A 20249-nucleotide genomic window follows, 5' to 3' on the forward strand; every position below is an offset into this window, starting at 1 on the left:
CTCCTGGGTTTTCGGTTCTTGCGCCCGTGCGAGCTCCGAGGGGCAGAAAAAGGCGCCACTTTATCGGAGCCGAAACTTTTAAAGCCTTTTCTCCTGCGCTGCACGTCAGGAACCATGGTTTGGTTGTGTGTGTGTGGAAACTCTCTACAGAGCGGCAGGACTTCCTTCCCGGGATGGCCGGGCACCGGATGGCACCGACAGGCGTAGCCCCCGGCCCTGCGTCCGTTGCTTTCCAACATGGCTGGGGTTTCCTCCACGTGGGAACGCGCCGGCTGGCTGACACGGGGGTGGGTGGTGGTGGTGGTCAGGGCGAGGGTCGTGAAGGCGAGGGGGGAGGGCAGCCCCTCTTTCGCCGCCCTCTCGAGTCTCAAGGAGGGGCCGTCGGGGAGCGGGGTGGTGGCGGCGGCTGCCTTCCCCACTTAGCCTCTTCCCCCTTCGCCGCTCCCGCTCCCCTTTTTCTTTGTTAGGCGGCGCGCCGTTTCTGCCCTTCGCCGGCGCCCGCCTCTGGCCGCCCAGCCCCCTTTCTGCCCGGGTGGGGAGTGGCGCTCCCCTCCCACACCCGACGACACGACACGGAACTCTGAACCACCTTTCCGGGGTGGCGGCGGGAAGGAGGGAGGTAGGGACGGGGAGAAGAGAGAGAGAGAGAGTTGCCAATGTCCGGCATAACTTTTCCCTCTTATCTCTTGCCTCCGCTCCCTTCTCTTCCGGGGCTGAGTTGCGGGACTGAGGAATATCATACTAAGCCAGCAAACGAACACGCGCACAAACAAGCGCACGAATTGCAACCCAGTTTTACACCTCGTTCTTTCGGCCGGCCAGTTCTCTCCTGAGAGGTTTCCCAGCCGCCGCGCTGCCTTATATGTGTGTGTGTTTTTCCCCCCCGTCCCTTGATTTTTTGGGCTGCTGTTTGAAAGCCCCAAGCGGCATCTAGAGGAGGAGGAGGAGAAGGGGAGGGCGGAGCCAGGATGAGTAAGGGGTCTTTCGCCACCCCCGTCCCCTCCCCTCCCCTCGGGGACCAGGGCTGGAGGCTGCGGCGGGGTATGTGGTTCCTAGGTCAGCGGGACGCGGCCGCCGCCTCCGACGACGACTAGGCAGGAGCGAGCGAGGGCAGCAGTTTCGGCGCCCAGCGATGGAGAACGTCGAGCTCCGAGGCGGCCAGGAGAGATTTCCGGCCAAAGATTCGAGGCTGGATCCGGCCTTTTTGGACCAGGGGCACCCCCGGCCCCCGCAGCTGCTGGCGGGAGGGGAGCCGAGAGGAGCGGACCCGTACAAACGGGTGGAAGTGCAGTTGACTGGCGGCGCTCCCTGGGGTTTCACGTTGAAAGGAGGAAGGGAACACGGGGAGCCTCTCATCATCACGAAGGTAGGACACGGGGTTGCTCCTGCACGCGTGCCTGGAAGGAGGGGAGGATCGTGTTATCAGAGTGGGGAGGGGTACCCTGGTGGTTAGGGACAGGTGGGATTTTTTTAATATATTTAACCTTCTTTTATGTTGCTCCGGCAGCTCCACGCTGCGATACCAAGGGTTTCGGGAAAGGCAACCCCCCCCCCCCCCCCAAATTGGAGTCCTGTGGCAGTATTGGGCAGCAAAGGTTCCCAGGACACATCGAGGGCTTCTTTGGAAACACTTTCTCAGCTTGCTACAGGAACTGCTTGTGAAGTTCTTGGCTGGGGAGGGGGCGGGGATTCTTTTCTTTCTTTTTTTAACTTTGTGCTTGTTATGTTGGAGTTTGTACTTCAGGGCTACTCCACCGCCTGCCAGGGTTGTGTTCAGTAGGCTGCTTCATTCTCCCCCCACCCCCAAAGATGATGGTGCAATCAAAAAGAAACAGTTTAATTTTATATTTTGGCTGTTATTTGCGGAATCGACTATTATTGGGTCATATTTTCACTTTTACCTACCATTTAAAACAGTAAGAGTCTTATTCATTTCTTACACTTCTATGTGGCCTTTCCTCCAGAGAGCAGAGTAATGCTTGCCCCCTCCTTGTTTTATCTTCACCCCAACAGCTGTGATGTAGGTTATATAGCGGGATCCTTGGAGACAAAGCCAGCCCTACCATTAGATAGAGTTAGCCCTCTCAGGAAGCAGATTTGGGTTTTCATGAAAAGGTAGCAAATTCTTAGTTATTACTGTATTTGTCAGTTATTATTTTTCACCGCTGGGGTGGGGAGAGGGATTTGGGATCTTCTACTTCATTTGTCAAAATAACTTGGGAGACTTTGCCTACTCTTTGCCTCGATTTGGTTGAGTGGAGATACCATTTGTGATTCTGTCTCAGCTGGCAAAATGTCTGCTCTTGGGTAGTGACTGGCCCAATATCACCCTTCAAACGGTGCGGCTGAGTTCACTTCTGAACCTGGCTTTTGCCAATCCTTGTTTCATATTCCTGATGTTACACTGCCCTGCTTGTCTCTCTGATGTACAACTGGGATAACCTACTGCAGTCCCTTAAGTTTCAGACTAACTTCAATGATTGTTCTATGCATGGATAGAAGCTTTAGGTCATAATCTTACGAATACGAATGTTAAAGTAAGCTCCATTCAGTACTGTAGCAAGGTTTACTTCTGAGTAAACATGTACAGGCATGCACTGTTAGGAGTTCGTGTGAATGAAAGTAACCTGAAACAATATTCCAGGTTAGTTTATCTGCAACCACACAGTTAACCAAATTGGTCTATGCATAGTATAAGCAGCCATTACAGTGTCTGGTGGTTGGGGAGACCACATATTTTGCTGCTTGTTGACCACTATTTTGATCATATGTATAGAAGGATAGTTTAAATGTGTTGCAGGAAATTACTAAACAGACTTTGTTCAGAGTTCCTGTATGGCCAGACAATAATGTTCTATTAAGAATGGCCATTTATTCCTTGGAGAAGAGGTATGGGATCTTCCTCTTTCACCCCACAAAACAACCTCTCTCTTCACTAGCATTTCTTCTGTCTTTGTTGTGCACCTGTGCAGAGTAAGACTGTAGGCAGTACTCTAGACTGCACATTCAATATCCTGAACCTTCCTGGTATTGTGAGCCTCTTTCTTAATTGAGTAAAGAATGCGGGAAAAGTTGGAGCTTTGTATAAATTTTTGCTTGTATTTTTGGTTGCTTATTTTGTTGCAGGAATTAAACATTCGGATTATATTGTTGTTTGGTCACACAAGAAAAATCCACCTCCCTTTCCCAGCTCCCAGGAGGTATGCGCAAGGGCATGAACGATAGCAGGCTATAAGAGTGAGTCACTACCACTTGCAGCCTAATAAAATACCACACTACTATAAGGAAGATTTCTTCGGCTTAACTCCTTCTCTTCCCACTATCTTTCAGAGGGGTGTGTGTCTGTGTGCGTACGTGTCAGTCTTATGGCAGTATTGGGCAGAAAATGTGTCTGAATCTGCTGGGAGATACTTGTGTGATTTGAAGTAGGTCCTGCAAGAGTGTTTTGGCAGGGCTGGGCTAAGATCTTTTGCTGCCTGAGACGAAAGGTGCTCCCTTGCATTTCGTGTACAGAAGTAATGGACTTGCAGTTGGACTTCTGGTCTGGGGTGGGAAAAACCTCTTCCACCACCTACCTGAAAGCAGTGGACCAGTGTAGGAAGGGCAAAGCAAGCTGTCTGAGGCACACTGTGCCTTCCAAGTCAGGGAAGATCATGCAGCTCTCCTCAGCACATGCTGCTCTAGGCGGTTGCTTTACTGCCTGGTTGCAAACTGAGCCCTAAGTCCTACCTTTCAGTAGTAATTAGCAGTGCAATAGTTTTAAATAACAATAGATTTTTACCATGGTTGGCATTAGGCTAACCCTTTATCTCTAACTCTTCACACATACCTCTAAACTTTTAGTATTGATTGAGTGGTTTTATCTAGTATGTTTTGTGTTGAAGGTATCACTGATCAGCAGTAACCTATGTTTGTGTGTCATTGTAAGTTTCTGGAGTGTAGTGGTGGCCCTGAGCCACTCTGTTGGGCCTGGTTCCTCTCCCCACACTTCGCTCTCTAAGCTACTCTGTGGCAACAAACTCCAGATGGTAGGCCTCGTAAGGGTTTGGTGAATAACTGAGTAACTTCTACAGGACTGAAATCTGTCCACTCCTCTCTTGCACTGTTCACCTTACTCTTCAATGTCTATTGCTCAGATTACATGTTTTTCATCTGCTCACCAAACTTTTCTGCTAATCCAGGCAATATGTGGGCGCGATGTACTGTATTTTTACCCAGAAATATTATGGGTAGTATAAGAAATATGTAAGTTCTTCTTCACATCAAAAGCCATCAATCGGCTAGCTGTCCTTGTGCTTGAGATTATAAGAACAAATGGGAGCTAGTTCCAGATGGAATTAGATTATAAATGCCGAACAGAAGCTTAAGTTTTATATTCGCTGTGATTGTTGATTTTTTTTAAATGCCTGGCATGCCCAGAAGCATATTACTGCATTGCCATTTCTCCGAAGAACATAGGGATGAATCCAAACTAAATTTGATCCAAACAATCTGAATCAGTGGGACTTATGGCCTGACTTAATGCTGATTTCATTGGGATCTAAGAACAACTAGATTGGATTGCAATCCTATTTCCATTTATTCAGAGCAAACATCACTGAACTTGATGTGTAAAGGAGTGGAAAGGATAGCACTGTAATCAGTACCAATTCAGCTCTCTGTATTGACTGTCATGTATCTAGGAAGATTTTGCACTTTTTCTTATCCAAGTATTTGCATACATAAAAAAGAGCATAATATGGTTTTATACATATTTATTTTTGGTGGTTTGCAGGCATTCTGTCTGCCTCTAGTTTTGAAAATGGCTGTTTCAACCAAGTTACCTTTTGCCTATAGCAACCTTGCAAATATTCATGTTCATAATTGCAAGTTTTGCATCATGAGGAGTTAGTGGTAAAAATGAAAGACAGACAATTCTGGAATATTGACAGAGCTTTTTAATTCTTTGTTGGCGAGGGCCTGTAGAACAACAAATCCCACTCTTGTAATAACAAGGTAGCATTTCTTTTCTGTAGGAAGTATATGTTCTCTTGTTTCCCTAATAATTGTTTGCTAAAAGAAGTTCCTGCTATGAAATAAGTAGACAGATTCTTGCAACAAAATATTAGAATATGCTTGACCCATATATCAGGCTACTCCTTGCGAGGCCCTGACCAGCCTAAAGTGGTTGTAGTTCCAGTCATTCATTTTCATGAAGAACAGAAGTAGTGGAAACAACACGTCTTATTCCTTTGTCTCAAGCCTTCTGCTGTGTTGAAAAGATCAGGTCATAGGTGATAGGAAATATGCTTGCCTGAGGCCCTGGAGAGCCAATGTTGGTCAAAGGAGACAATATTGAGAAAGATGGTCAGAACAGTCTTGCATGATATGGTTCTTGAAGCTGCCATTGCTAGATTCAGCATTTTCAAGATAAATAACGATGGGTTGGCGTTAGGGGGCAGAAAAGGGAAATCTAGAAATTCCTACACATTGGTATACCTGGAGCTACAACCTCTGATCAGGGTAATTGGGGATTTGTATGGTTGTAGTATGAAAAGTAACTTTTCCAGGCTCTTGGTGTACCTAAGGAGTAACTTATACAGAGATCACAGTCGTGTGTGTGTGATTTTTTAAAAAATACTGTTATTTTGCTTATGAGTCTGTGGATATGTTTGTAGGGAATGACAGTGAGGGAAAAGTGGGGGGGGGAGCTTGTTTATGATCTGTATCTGACTGCAGTGCCCACTTCTGTAAATTTTTGCCTAGTACTGTATATTAAAGGATAGCAAAAGATGTTAAGTCTGAAAAGTCTGGAATGCAAAAAAAAAAAGCAAGTACTTGGTGTGAAAGCCACATTTAGTCTCAAACTGTTTAAATCTTAGAAGGAAGAAAACCATATGTTTTGCCAGTGGAATGCTAGAGGCAGAAAACACAGTGGCTTGATGGAAGGTCAAGCCAGAGTTACACTGCTAAAAGCCTGTGCTGATAGGGTAGTAGCAGAACCCACAACTGAGTGACCCAGCTAGCTCATTTTTGTTGTTTTATGTAGTCACAGCATTTTGGGGCACTTGGTTTTCAGCTGCAGGGAAGAAAGATGTATTCATTGTTTGGTGTTCTCAAATATGATGTCATTTGAGTTTGCATGTCTGTTGTGGCTGTGTCACATTGTCATACTGAGTATCCTGGTTTTTACTTTTGTTTTCAGGATAATAACTGTTCCCTCCTCAGATGGCATACCCACTACTGTTGTGACTCCAGTGTATTGTAGCTGTCAAGGTCACCAGATGGATATTATGTGTGATGGGTGACGCAAATACCTTTGAAGTTGCCAGCCCAGTTCTCTTACTTTCAAAAGCTGTGTTTTGAAACAGCACAAGAAGCAGGGCTGGCCAATTTTTCTACTGGTGAGAGAGTGGTGCTCCAGGAGCTGCAGAGTCTGTACAAAATGAAAGGCTTGGGGAATGAAACAGGAGTGACTAAAAGTCCACTTCCAGTTTTGAAAAATCAACTTTTGAAGTTGACTGTTATACACTGCAGCTCTTAAAGGAGACTTGCTGCTCCTGGAATTGCCAATGTACTGTACTGGGATAGTGATGTGCTAGACAGAGAGTAGAGTAGCTGGTAAGTTGATCAGGGAATGTTTACTTGAGGTAGAAGCTGAGGTACAAGAAGGATGTCTCACTTTTTCTGTGATTTGAGTGAAATTTATTTGTTCTTTAGCCTGACATTCTTTGATTGTGTTTGAGCGAAAGCTTCAACCATAACTTTTGCCATGAATTAAAAAGAATCTTTTTTGATCTTTAGAGAATTGAAGTCAGAAATTGCTGCCATGATATGTTATCACCATGGCTTTACAAGGGGACTAGACAAAATTTATGGACAACACGTGTAAATCGCTGCCCATTAGGATGGCTGTAGCTGGCTGGATAGCTTAGTGATAGCTGCAGAGCCAGAATGTGGGAGTTTGATTCCCCACTGTATATCCTTGGAGCACAGCAAATCTGTGTAGCATTGGGCAAACTGCATAGTGAGAACCTGAGCCCCAACCCCTGAAGAAGGGGACTGGTAGACCACTTCTGAATATTCTATACCTTGAAAACACTGTCTGTATTGAGTTGAAGGCATGCACGAGTAATTATTGTATCACCTCCAGTATCATAGTGTGCCTCTGAATGCCAGTTGCTGGGTGTCATAGATTGCTGCTGCATCCCTGTCATGCTTGTGAGCTTCCTAATCAGCATCTGGTTGGTAAAAAGGGGCCCTGGATTAAACAGGCTTTTGATCTGACCCAGGTAGACCGTTATTATGTTTCGGTCCTCTTTCACTTTCTCTTTTCCTTGTTTTGGAGAAGTTTTCTTGCTTTCTGTTACCTTCAGCATTCTGTATTACTATGTTTTGTACATAGTGCGTAATATTTGAGCTAGTGTCCCTCAGTGGGTTGGAGCTCTTGCACCAGAAATGCAACTCTTTGTTGTGCCTCCCGTGAGAGGAGCCTGTGTGGCAGATGGAGTTGCAAGCTGTGGCGCCTGTGCGCAGCCTTCGAGCACGCTGCAAGGTCCCAGAGTGCCCACAGAAATAGGGCTAATGAGCACGTCCTGAGCACTTTAGACTTAGAAAACCCATTAGTTGGAATCAGCTTGACAACATATGCTTATTATTAAATAAAGGTTTAAATATATTTAGACTTTTTTGCACCTGCACTTTGCACTGTTGGTACCCTGATTCCTTTTGCACGAACAAGATGATACAGCACCTGTTGTTGCTAAGTACTTGAAAATAACCTCAACATGTACTTTTTGCTTCACCAAGTCCTCTGGGCTTGGACGGTAGCATAAAATGAAACAACCTATTAGTCATTCTTTCACTGTATTATAGGGTGAGTAGTCCTTACTGGTTCCTGGTCTGGAACAGCCCCAAGAATTCCTGGCTGCTGCCCTGCACGCCTCTGCTTACCCTTGTGCCAGCCAAAGCCAGGCCGTAGAAGTGCTAGTGTACACTGAGTGTGAGATCAGGAACACCAGCAGCCGGCGCTTAACATCTTGGAAGGTATTCATGGAGGTAAATGGTTACAACTCCAAATTGGCCCCAGTGGAGGGGGGAGCACTATATTTAGCAGCTGTTTCTTAACTGTTTGTTTTATTTTATATGGTTTTGTTTGTTTGTATTTTAAAAATACTCCCCTCCCCACCTTTTTGAAATGAAGCAGCTGCTTTTTCTTTGGAAAAAAAACTTGGCAACTAAACAGCACAAGGCAACAAGAATATTTAAGAGATTTCTGCTCATACCTAGCTGATATGCTGAAACTGTTCCATACCTATTTAGTTGGAATTGCTGACTAATGGTGAAAAATGCGTCTTTTTGAGTTGCAGAAGAAGTTGATGTTGCCTTTTCAGAGTTCTGCTTTTTTTAAATAGAGGATTTAAATTCCTGTCTGTAGATCAGTGCATTAAAATGAAATACTGCTGCTGTTCGTTTTTACTTCTCAATGTAGAAACATACTCTCCTTTAGTATTTTAAAAAATGTGTTTTCCAGAGACAGATTGTTCTTAGCTAGTCTGACAAATCTGACCTCCCCCAAGCCTGAAAATGAAGCCTGCTTCAGTCTATACTTCACCTGAATATTCACATTATTTATCAATATGGTATAACTTCTCTGCTTCTAAGACATATTATAGCAGGGCAATAATAAATTAGAATACATTGTTGAATCTTGAAATTTAAATTTTAATATTCTAATGGGTAGTCATGTCGTAGAAATTCCTTGATTTAAAGGACAAAAGCTTGTGTTCTCCAATATTTGCAGACATTAATAAATTTCATACATATGGCATAGGTAGAGCATCATAAGGATATCTCATGTGTTCACTCTTGTTTGATCGTAAAAAGAAAGTTCATGATCAGTATTCAGTTCAGTTTGTTGCATGTAAAGCAACCTGAAACTGCAGACAAGATAAACTGGATCAGGATAACCAATTTGGTGACATAATGTAGTACATATCTGGGGCATTCTGATGCATTGTTGCATAGATTCCATTCAGCAGAACCTGAAAGTGCCTGGAGCAGCAAACTCTGCATGAGTCATGTTTGGTGAATAATTGGGTGAGGAACTTCCAAGTGAATCTGGATTTAGTTGCAGGAAATGAATTTGCTAATTGAGTAGGGTAGCTCCTATGAACTTCTGTTCATTCTTCTTCCCCTCTACCTTTCTGTTTATTACAGTCTGTGTCATCCAAACTGAAGCTCTGTATGTGGTTCACAAAATAAAGCTTAAACCCGTATAATATAAAAACATGAGCAAAGAATGCAAGAACAGCAAAAGGCTTAAAAACAACAGGATAAAAGCCCAACTAAAGATCAGCAGCAGCACTAGATCTAATGCCCACTAAAACATTTTTTTAAATGAACAGTTAAAAAAAAACCCACAGGGGAATTAAAATGGCTTTGTCTGGCACTAAAAAGATCGGAATGTAAGTCACCGCAAAGCTCCTCTCCTTAGTACTGTTATCCTGACCTCCTTTGGAGGAGATACCTGGAATGTGGCTTCTGAATATTGTCTTAGGATCTGGGAAGATATATATGGAAGACTTTATTCCTTTCAGTTGCTTGCCGAAAACCATGAAAGCTAATGAAGATTAATATCAGCACTCTTAATTGGGAACAGTTTACCAGATAGTGGTTGTCACAGTGATTGTGCTTTGTGTAGTAAGATTGTTTAAGCTAGGCTCTTTTGACAATCGTGTTCAATATTTTGGACCCACAGAAGCTTCCAAACCATTTCCAAGGCAGCCCCATTACAGTAATTCAAATGAAAAGTTACCAGACTGTGGACAGCTATAGCTAATCTACCTCTGTCTGGGCATGGTTGCCATTGCTATACCAGCCTAAGTTCACCTGTAATGTGAGAAACAATTCTGGACCTCAGCAGGCAGTCAAGGGAGGGACCTTAGTCATTCAGGGCATTGCTGCCCCTTCCTAAACTGATTGACTGTTACCTAGTCAGACAGAAGAACTGCTGGTTAATTAGCAGTATTTCTGTCTTAATCTGGATTGAATGGTACTTCCTTGATCTTCATCCAGTCTGTTACAGTGTTCGCACTCCGATTCAGAATACTGTATGCACTGCTCATGTATCAGGTTATGATAGAAAAAAAGAGAGCTAGAGCTCGATGTCATTTTCACTCCCATGTTGCTGAATAACCTCTTCCAGCAGTTTATATAAATACATGATGAACAGCACAGGAAATAAAATGGAGGCCTGTGGAACTTCATAGGATGACTGCTAGACAGAGCAGTAATTTCCCAGCATCAGCTTCTGAAATTGGCTGTCCAAGCCAAAGCAGAACCACCACAACTCAGTACAGTATTTCTAACATCGAGCCTATATCCAGAGTGATGCCATGGTTGATGGCGTCAGAAGAGTTTCAAGATAATCCACAAGGACACACAGGACCAGGTTTTCTCTTTCGCAGAGTTTATCTCACAAAGTAGCTATTATGGTTTCTCTTCCAGAACTAGGCGTGAAGACCAGCAAACAGTCATAGATACAGTAGTTTGATTCTAGGACTGGGGTGACAGGACTTTAAAAACCTGTGCCCAAAATGGAAGTAATCTTCTTTAAAAATGTTTGCATACCATACCCATAGTAATTTTGAGCAGCAGATTATATACTGTATTACAGTATTATTACAATTATTATTTTTATTAGTGTATTTGTATTTTACAGGGTTTTTTATGGTGGAAAGTAAAATTGCTTGACAGCATTCTCAAAGAAGTCTGTTTAGGCATGCAGTAATTCTTCTGAATTATTTTAAATGGAACAGCTTTAGGATTTATGTGTTAATAACTTGTAGTTCACAAGAAATAAAATGAATGCATTAGTAACAATCATAATGCATTCTTTTTTTAAGATAAAGGAAGAGTCCTGTTACTTATTTCCACGTGTTCTTTGTTTTACTATTAACTAAAATGTAACAGAGAGGTTGAAATAAATGAAAGCATTTTAGAAAGCCTGTTCAAAAATGGGTTGTCTGTTGAAATTATTTTAAAAATTGCAACAGTTGAAAAAATGGCACATGTATAAATGGCCTCACTTACCAATAAAGATGGGCGTGAATTGGAAAAATGGCGATTCATCACAACTTGTAATTGGTCAAGGTCAATGAACCAGACTCGTGATTTTAGCCAACAAATCAATTTGCCAGGTTGTCTTGCACTTAAAACCCTATAAAATGTGACCCCCAGGACTTTTTAAAATTAATTATTACAAAAACAACTATACAACAACAGAGAAGAGGGAAAATGGGATTAACAGCTAAACAGAAACATATAAATAGGGGGATACTGTATTTGCTTTCATACAATATCTGAAAAGCTCTTGACTTCATGACTGTGATATAGAAATCTCTAATGTATTCTCTACTCATATCTGTTTCTGGGTCCAATCGTAAATCATTTTCCAGCTTTCCTTAATATATATTCTCGGCTTCTCACATAATGTCTCTGATAAGCTATCCATTTCCACAATATCTAATAATTTTTAAATAACTCCTCTTTCTTCAGGATTTCCTGCATTTTCCACCTCTGGGCCCAGATCAGCCTTGCAGCTGTGAATATGTGTAACAGCATATATTTAAATTTTTTATCAACAATTTCAGGAATTGTATTCCATAAAAAACATTTCTAGTTTAAAAGGTATTTCTTTATGTATAATTTCTTGTGCAATATCTTTTATCTGTCTCCAAACATTTTTTGTGTTATCACAAGTCCACCACATATGAAAAAAAAAAGTTTCTGGTTGCTGAGAACACTTCCAACATAAGTTGCTCGGCCCCAATATCATTTTTGCTAATTTTACAGGTGTATAATACCATCTATGAAACATCTCTAAAACATTTTCTCTCAAATTTACTGGCTTGAGCCATCTATAATTCTCGTTCCACATTCAAGTCCACTCGTCTATACAGTGGTGCCTCGCATAGCGACGATAATCGGTGCAGCAAAAATTGGGTTTGTTCTCTTGGCTTTCAGAGGTGACTGCCAGAGAGGTAGGTTTGTTCCCTGAGTGGTACAGATTGCTGACATAGAGATAAATTTATATATACCTCTGTGTGACAGAGGTGGCTGGCAGAGAGGTACTGTGTTTCCCCCAAAATAAGACAGTGTCTTATATTAATCTTTCTCCAAAATGCATTAGGGCTTATTTTCAGAGGATGTTTTATTTTGGTTGTTGTGGGTTTTTTGGGCACTTTGGCCGTGTTCTGAAGGTTGTTCTTCCTGGTTGTGGTGGGTTTTTCGGGCTCTTCTGAACAACCTTCAGAACACGGCCAAAGAGCCTGAAAAATCCACAGCATTAGATCCCAGCCATGAAAGCCTTCACGAATACGATGTTTCATTTTTTTCTCATGTACAACAATCTACATTTATTAATATACAGTCACGTCATCTGCTTGCTGCACAATGGTGGAAGGTGGGGTTTCTCTTAACTGGGCCTAACTTTTGGGGTAGGGCTTATATTACGAGCATCCTGAAAAATCATACTAGGGCTTATTTTCAGGTTAGGTCTTATTTTTGGGGAAACAGGGTAGGTTTGTTCCCATGGGTGACAGAGGGGGCTGGCAGAGAGGTATGTTTGTTCCCCTGAATGGCACAGGTAGGAGAGAGGCAGGCACACTGATTTCCAGGCATCAGAGGGGGTGAAGGGGCTGACAGAGGTGGATCTGAATTTGGTGGGTTGAGGGGGCCGAGAGGCTGGGATGGGATCCCTATCTCATTGGGTTCAATGAAGGACACACAACAAGGGAAGGTTTGCCTCAATGAACAAATTATTGAACCATATTTACAACTAGCAATTGTTGACTGCCACAGTTGCAGTCAGTGGTGAGTTTCGATTGCTGGTTCCATTGCTGGCTTTGGGAGTAGACGACAGGAATGCTTATGCCTCAGGCACTCTTTGGAGCATGTCAAGCAAAAACGTGTTCGAAATTCCTTTGGGTTTTCATATACATTCCATAAATGTTTTTTTATAAATAATTCACAAGAGTTACAGCGACAAATCTTGTCTCTTGCCCCCGCTGAAGCTTTACCACTGGATTGGCTGGAATGGATAGCTGGCTGTTGAATTGTATGATAGGTTCTTGAAGCGGTGCTTCCCAACCTTGGGTCCCCAAATGTTCTTCGACTAAAACTCCTAGAAGGCTTCACCGCTAGTTGTTCTGGGTGGGATATCTGGGAGTTGTAGTCCAAGAACATCTGGAGACTCAAGGTTGGGAACCGTTGGTCCTTAAAGGAAACTCTTGGACAGTGAATTTGGCCCATAATCAACTGAGATTATGTACTAGTCATTTTAATTTAAGAGTATACTGTTTTCATAATAGAACATTACCTGTACTTTAGTATGTTTGCTAGCATTGTAGTTATATATAAACACTGTAGTGCAGTTTTAGTAACAAAGATGTGCCTTAACTCAGTAGGACTGTGTGAGCTGTAGTAACACTGGCATACATGAACAGCATTCAGAGCTTCTGTAGGGACTATTCAGAAGGTTGTGCTTTCCTTCTGTGTTCTTAATGTATGTAATACGATCCGCAGGGATCACCTTGCATGAATATTAATGTGTAGAGCATGTGTGTTTGTGGGCATGGTCAGGTTGATGCATTTTCTAATAAAGGCAGTTGAGTACAGAATGCTCTGTGTTCTCTGCTTCCTAAACAAAGGCACCTGTACATTCAGCCGAGTGCCCTGTTCTGATGTTTCCGTTGTCTTTATGCCTCAAATGTTTCTGTAAAAAAATAAATATATACGTGCAAATCCTCCAAGTACAAAGTTGTCGACTTTTCAGTAGTTGGTAGGTATACCATTCTAATTTGCACCCCTGCTTTCTTCTATTTTTATCTGAGACAAATATGTTCCAAAAGTGCTGGTATGGTTCAGAGGAAAGAGTGTGGGATGCTTTCTTGTCTTGCCTCCATTTTGCATTGTGAAATGTAGATGAGCGATGTCCAGGTTACAACCCAGAAGCCCCACCTTGCCCACGGGCATACAGTAGCTCAGTCTAGTGTGTGTGGTGCCATGATTCTGATGAAAACCTAGTAATAGTGTGTGGACAAAATCTATTGCCTCTGCACTGTCATGTTTGTGCTATGGGAAAAACAAGTTACATCATGTTATCAGCAAATTACATTGTGAAGTTAATTTCCAAGAAAAGAGATTTAAACAAATTCCTCTGTTCCCAGGTTGCTATAAGTAGTTGTGTCCTTGAACTAGTTGGCACACAATGTTGCAGTCAGTGTCTGAGTAATAGTGTAACATTCCATACAGGGTGTTCTGTTGCTCTGGGGTGGGGTTGAAAATGTTTGGTTAATACCAAATGGTTACCTCTTGAGAGCTGTAGGTGAGCTGCTTTAAACCTGCCTTTCTTTACCCCATTGTAAATGTGCACAAAGATACTTGAAAATAAATTGAAAGACTGAATATTTCAAAGAGAATTAGCAAATGTGAGGTCTTTCATACCAGGTATGAACTGCATAAAGAGCCATCATACTTAAACAGAAACTAGAAAATGCCTGTGTTATTTCACTGATAAAATCCTCTCTGCTGTGTATGCACATGAGACTCCCCCCCCCTTGGAAGTCAAACTGGCTTTGGAGCAGAGTTGTTGACTAGCAATTGAGGTTGTTCATCCATAGATTTGAAGAAAGGTATTTTGTTGCAGAGTTTTGAAAAGTTCATTTTTTAAAAATAAAGTCCCCCAGATATTCTAGCCAGAGTAGCTTGTGAGTGTTCAAGGAGAATGACAAATGGAATGTACAGATATTATTTGTTTGTTCTTTCTCCAAAAAGTTCAAGGTGTTGCATATAGGAATTTCAAACTACAGTACTGTATGTCATGCCCAGACTTACTTTAGATTACAGTGGTGCCTCGCAAGATGATTTTAATTCGTTCCGCGAAAATTGTTGTCTTGTGAAAAAACCATCTTGCGAGGTTCCCTATGCATTGGTCTCCAAAAAAAAGTCTTGTGAAGCATCGGTCTAAAAAAAAAAGTCTTGCAAAGCATGGTCATAGAAAAAAAGTCTTGTGAGGCACCATAGTGATCGCAAAAACCAATTTTCTTGCAGGTTTTTAGTCCCACAAAGCAATCATCTAGCGAGGCACCACTGTACTCATTGAAGGCATTTGTTTGTCTTGAAAACAAATAATAAAACATAAACAGGACCACTTCTCCTAAGATGATTAATTTATTGCATAACTCGCACAGTATGTTGGGAGTAGAGATGGGGGTATTCGTATTCATATATGAATTCATATGCAAATACGAATACCCCCTACAGCTGGAGTGAACAAGGGTCCGGCTCCTGGGGCTGGAGCGTCCACTCACATGTCCACCACCGGCCCCTCTCTTCCTTCCAGTCACTCTGGAGTGCCCAGTTGGCTAGTCACCTGTCAGCCTTGCAGGGAGACTCACCTTCCCTCCTTCTGCCAGGAGTAGCTAGATGACCGGGTGCTCCAGAGCGATTGGAAGGGAGAGCGGGGCTGCCACCAGACGTGTGAGTGGATGGTCCGGCCCCAGGGAGCAGGACCCTTGTTAACTCCAGCTGTGTGGGGGTATTTGTATACAAATATGAATACCCCCCTCTCTAGTTGGGAGGAAACCAGTCTAATAAATTAACCTGTTTTGGGTCACATCCTTCCAATTCCATGATTTGAACTGCACATGTTCTTTGCAGATATGGATAACATTTATACCCAATACCAAGTCCTAGCTTGACAGCTGTACATTGACAGAAGTCTCTGTGCCTTGGGAAATACAGTATATCTAGACAGTTGACAGGTCCCACAAATTTGTGGGATTAAGGCAATTTAACTGTCTGTAGCATCAGCCCCATATCTAGACAGTTTATTTGTCAGCTGGGTTTGTACCAGAGCAAGAAGAGTATATAAATGATAAACAATGTTGAGAGAAAAGTAAAAGGTTTCAGTCATTCATAGGGTTGCCATAAGTTGGAGACAACATGACAGTATATAACAATGAACAACAGACCAGAGAGATGGTAAATAAATAGGAGCTAATAATATTTACAGTGATTTTTTATGTTGTGGCAGATTGCTTCCAAAAGTTATGCCGTATGCATAGCTACATATTTTGGCCAATATGTTTCAAAAGTAAAATGAACTCTCTGCTGGAGCACATGCATCACCTGATATTTGTCTGTTCTGAAATTGTGTTCGTTGCTGTTTACCGTAGTTAGCAAGTTGGAAGCAAGCCGCTTAAGTCTTCTTCTTCGAGGCATAAAATTACCATGAACCATGACTGAGGAGTTTTCTGGCAAAGTTGCTCATGCCTTCAGATTAAACACTTGGAGAAAACCGTGTTTGAGGATTCATAGTTAAAGGAGAACCTTGGTCAGTGCCAATTATATCAGAGCCAGCAAATGGCTGAATTGTGAGTGAGCAGAGTCTCAGTCAGGGGAGACCTTGCCAAGGCTAGCTTGTGATTTGTTCATGCCGGTCCTTTTAAGACATAAGCAAGTTTTTGGTTCACAGTGGAGAGATCATTGTTGTCAGAAACAAAGCTGGAAATGGCGCCTCAACCCCCAGCAAATTCATGAATGCATTGTACCCAAAGCCAACTAAGTTCCTTTGACACATAAGACAGAAGAGCCCCCAAACGTCTCTTTCCATACCGGGCTGTAAAAGATACACTAATAACAAATAGCTAACAATTTGCTCCCTTTTCATGTTACCTCACTAACAGTACGTCTAGCCCCTCTGATAGCTTCTAGTTAATATCTTCCCTCTTTGAAAGGCTTTCGCGCACAGGTTGTCCACGCTCTTGTGCCCCGGGGTATTCTTAGTGTACGTGATTGGACTTCAAAAGCATGATTCATCCCAGGGTCTAAAGTTCTGCAGTCTGTCCATCCCTAATCTAGAGGTTTGTTGGGTGCTAGGTATATATTGAAACACCTTATTTTTAAAAAATACAAATGCAAAAATAGGTGATACCTTTTTAGACTGCTTAAAAATAATTTAGTGGTCTACAAAGGTATTGCTTATTTTTGCATTTTTACTTTATTTTCTATTGATCACACCTCTTTTATTTTTAGTTACTATGACGTACCTACCTTATTTTGAAGTGCTTTTATGTGCCATTCTTTATCTTCTGCACCGTGATTTCTATATTATATTATTACTGCAATAATTATAATATACAATTATATTATATTATAATTTTAAACTATAAATATAGTATAAAATTATATTTATAATTTAAAATTATAAGAAAAAAATGTTAACTATTATAAATATATTATGAGGAATATAATTACACCAACCTCCATTGCCATCAGGGCAGCAAGTGATTGAGAATACGGTTATACTGCAGTGACAACAGGATTTAAGTTTCACTGAGTTTAACAGGGCTTATTTTTTAGAAGACATTTATGAGATTGCACTGTTTATTTTTCTTGCAACAATGACTGGGTAAACAAGAATGATTGTAGCTTGTCATAGAAAAATGCTTGTGGGTCACTGTTTCTGTCAAGGATAATATTTAAAATGCCCAAACATTTCCAGAACTGCCATTCCAAGCACATGCATGTGTTTCTGAATAGCATCAATCATATAAAGATGCCTTATATGCCCTAGGCACAGCCTGTGGTCAGTATGAATATTTAGGACATAACAGCCTGCACCCAGATGACTTCTGCATGGAGTGGAGGCGATGTCAGCTGCAAAGGAGAACAACATGCAGAAAAGGGATGGGCAGAATCAGCAAGGAAGTGGAGAAACTCATTTGTCCTTAATACTGTTCAGTTATATAATGTTTACTGTTCAGTTTACAGACGCTAGAGGTATTTTTAGGTAGCAGATGAACATCCAATGATACCCAGTGTGATGTAGTAGATAAGAGTGATGGATTAGGACTCAGAAGGCTTGGGTTTGAATCCCTGTTCAGCCATGGAATGTAGAACTGGTAGAGCCACACCATAAATATCTCACCTTGAAAGTCCTGTTAGAGTTGCTAGAAGTTGGTTCCAACTTGAAGGCACAGCAACAAAGATGACAAGTCAAATACCAGTTTATAGAGAAGACAAGTAGTTCGAATCGCATTGAACCCTTCCATCATCTCACTGGATCTGTGCTTGTAGTCTGAAATGCAAGCGTGTGTGAATATGTGTGCTGCAGATCTTCTGAGATCAGATGCCATCTACTTCAGAATTCCCAACAAATTTGCTGTTAGTGTTTTCTCAAGAGTTTCAGAAAGATGCCTTTTATAAAGAGCAAAGAGGAAGAGAGATAATTAATGAACTTAGAATTCTTGGATGTGATCGAGTTCATTAATTATCAGTATAGCAGCTATACTGTACTGAGTGCTCTTGTCTGAATTTTAATTGTGTCACATTTTCTTTACGTCTTGTTATACTAAGTTTTAACTTAAAAAAATTGTAGTGGGGATAGCTATAATGTGCCTGTTACAAAGGATTGGTTTTGTTGCAATCTAGGGAGCAAGTCATCACATGTGTATAAGTGGACCTGAAGCTCTTAAAGGAGGGAGGGGCCACTTGTAGCTCTACGTATGTGGTTGAGTTTAAGTTTCCAGCATCGTGCAGCATTTGCAATACAGGCTGATGGGAGTTGTGCTCCATAAGGTGCCCATCCCAGCAGTCTCTTAACCATAACCATAATAATGGTTACTACTGCCTTCTCCCATAATCATAATAATCTCCAAATGCTAATAGCTAATAAGGAGTTCTTCAAGATGGTTTTTAAAAAGTCACTCCACAGGAGCTTGGAACTCATAAAAGAGCTGCTGAGGTGTTAAGCTGGTCTGGACTGTAGTATGTTGGCAGAGTTCCTCCATTTACAAAAAGTCTAGAAACCTAAATATAGAAAACTAAAATATAGGAAGAAGGATTGTAGACTAGCTATTCACAGTCAAACCAGCGAGTGTCTATTTGATTTTATTTCTTTTGCAAAAAAGAATATTCATCAATAGTGATTTCAGTGGCAGCCTGAGAAGGTAGCAGCTACAAAGCAGGCATCCTAGTGGCTGCTCTTGACAAAAATCATTCCACATTCCTGAGAAGAATGCTCAGTTTTCTATTCGCCTTTTAGTGCAAATCGGTGGGTTTCATAAGCACTTGCTGTGTCTTGGCTTTCTTCCTAATAACTCTTTTTAGCCTTCCCACACCTTCTTTCCTTTAAACCCATTCCTATCTGTATAACTCATATCTGCATTTGCATGTTGGTTTGCTGTCTGTAGTTCAAAGCAATTGCATTTCCTGCTCACTTTTTAAAAATATAAAAGGTAAAGGTAAAGGTTCCCCTTGACATTTAGTCCAGTCGTATCCGACTCTAGGGGGCGGTGTTCATCCCCATTTCCAAGCCGTAGAGCCAGCGTTTGTCCATAGACAGTTTCCATGGTCACATGGCCAGCGTGACTAGACACAGAACACTGTTACCTTCCCACTGTGGTGGTACCTATTTATCTACTTGTATTTGCATACTTTTACCAAGCAGAAAGAACAAATGATGTTTATTTTCAGAATTTGAAGAAGTGGGTTGTATTACACTTCCCAGAATCACTCAGATTGCTTAAAGTCTAAAAAAGTAACTTTTCCAAGCTGGTTTTTTAAAAATTCTATTTCACCCTCTTGAATTCCAGTGTACAACAAGCAAAGCTAATCATGCAAAATGTAATATAAATCAAAATCTTCACAATAAAAAGGTTTGAGAACCAGGTTTTTTTAAAAGGCAATTTTTGTAAAACCTCCTAATTTGATTTGAACAGGCAGTTTGTGGTCAAATTTCTGACTTGCTTTGTTTTGTTTCTAAATCTATTACTTTGTGCTTAGGGTTTTTTTTACTTTTTTAAATTTGTTATTAAAAACTAGCTTTCAATCATGGATTGAGCAATAAAAGCCACATCCCACAGGGTACAAGTTCCTACCTGAGTTCATGCATATGTTCAGTCATTGTAATAAAAAGAATCTTTGAAAAAAATCTGAGCGTAGGATGCAAACAGAGGTTACTAAGTATGTGAACTACCCAAATGATGCAATGTCTTCTTGACCTTCAGACAGATTATCCTGAAAATTCACTATAGTGTGCTGGGGAGATGAGAACAAATATAGGGGAGCATATAGTTCCTCTGTCTGGAGAAATGAGTTTTGTTTCATGAAAATAAATCTGTGTGCCACAATATTTTACCTTTTTTCTTTTCTTCCTCCCCTTTACTTTTGTCAATTCCATGCATTCTTACCTGAGAATAAGT

At 41.5% G+C, this 20249-nt stretch overlaps 1 protein-coding gene across 3 annotated transcripts in view; it reads left to right on the forward strand.

Moving 5' to 3' along the window:
- The first annotated feature begins 362 nt into the window (after window positions 1-362).
- Window positions 363-20249, forward strand: part of SHROOM2 (shroom family member 2) — a 134502-nt gene continuing 114615 nt past the window's right edge. Inside the window, exon 1 of one of the 3 annotated variants that reach the window (XM_020786727.3) lies at window positions 363-1366. In XM_020786727.3, the coding sequence (XP_020642386.3) occupies window positions 1133-1366 (234 nt within the window). In that variant the 5' untranslated portion in view covers window positions 363-1132. The remainder of the gene's footprint in view (window positions 1367-20249) is intronic. The other 2 variants (XM_072994382.2, XM_020786728.3) reach the window with 2 other exon arrangements.

The sequence above is a fragment of the Pogona vitticeps genome, chromosome 3 (genome assembly GCF_051106095.1).
Source record: "Pogona vitticeps strain Pit_001003342236 chromosome 3, PviZW2.1, whole genome shotgun sequence".
Taxonomy (NCBI): Eukaryota; Metazoa; Chordata; class Lepidosauria; order Squamata; family Agamidae; genus Pogona; species Pogona vitticeps.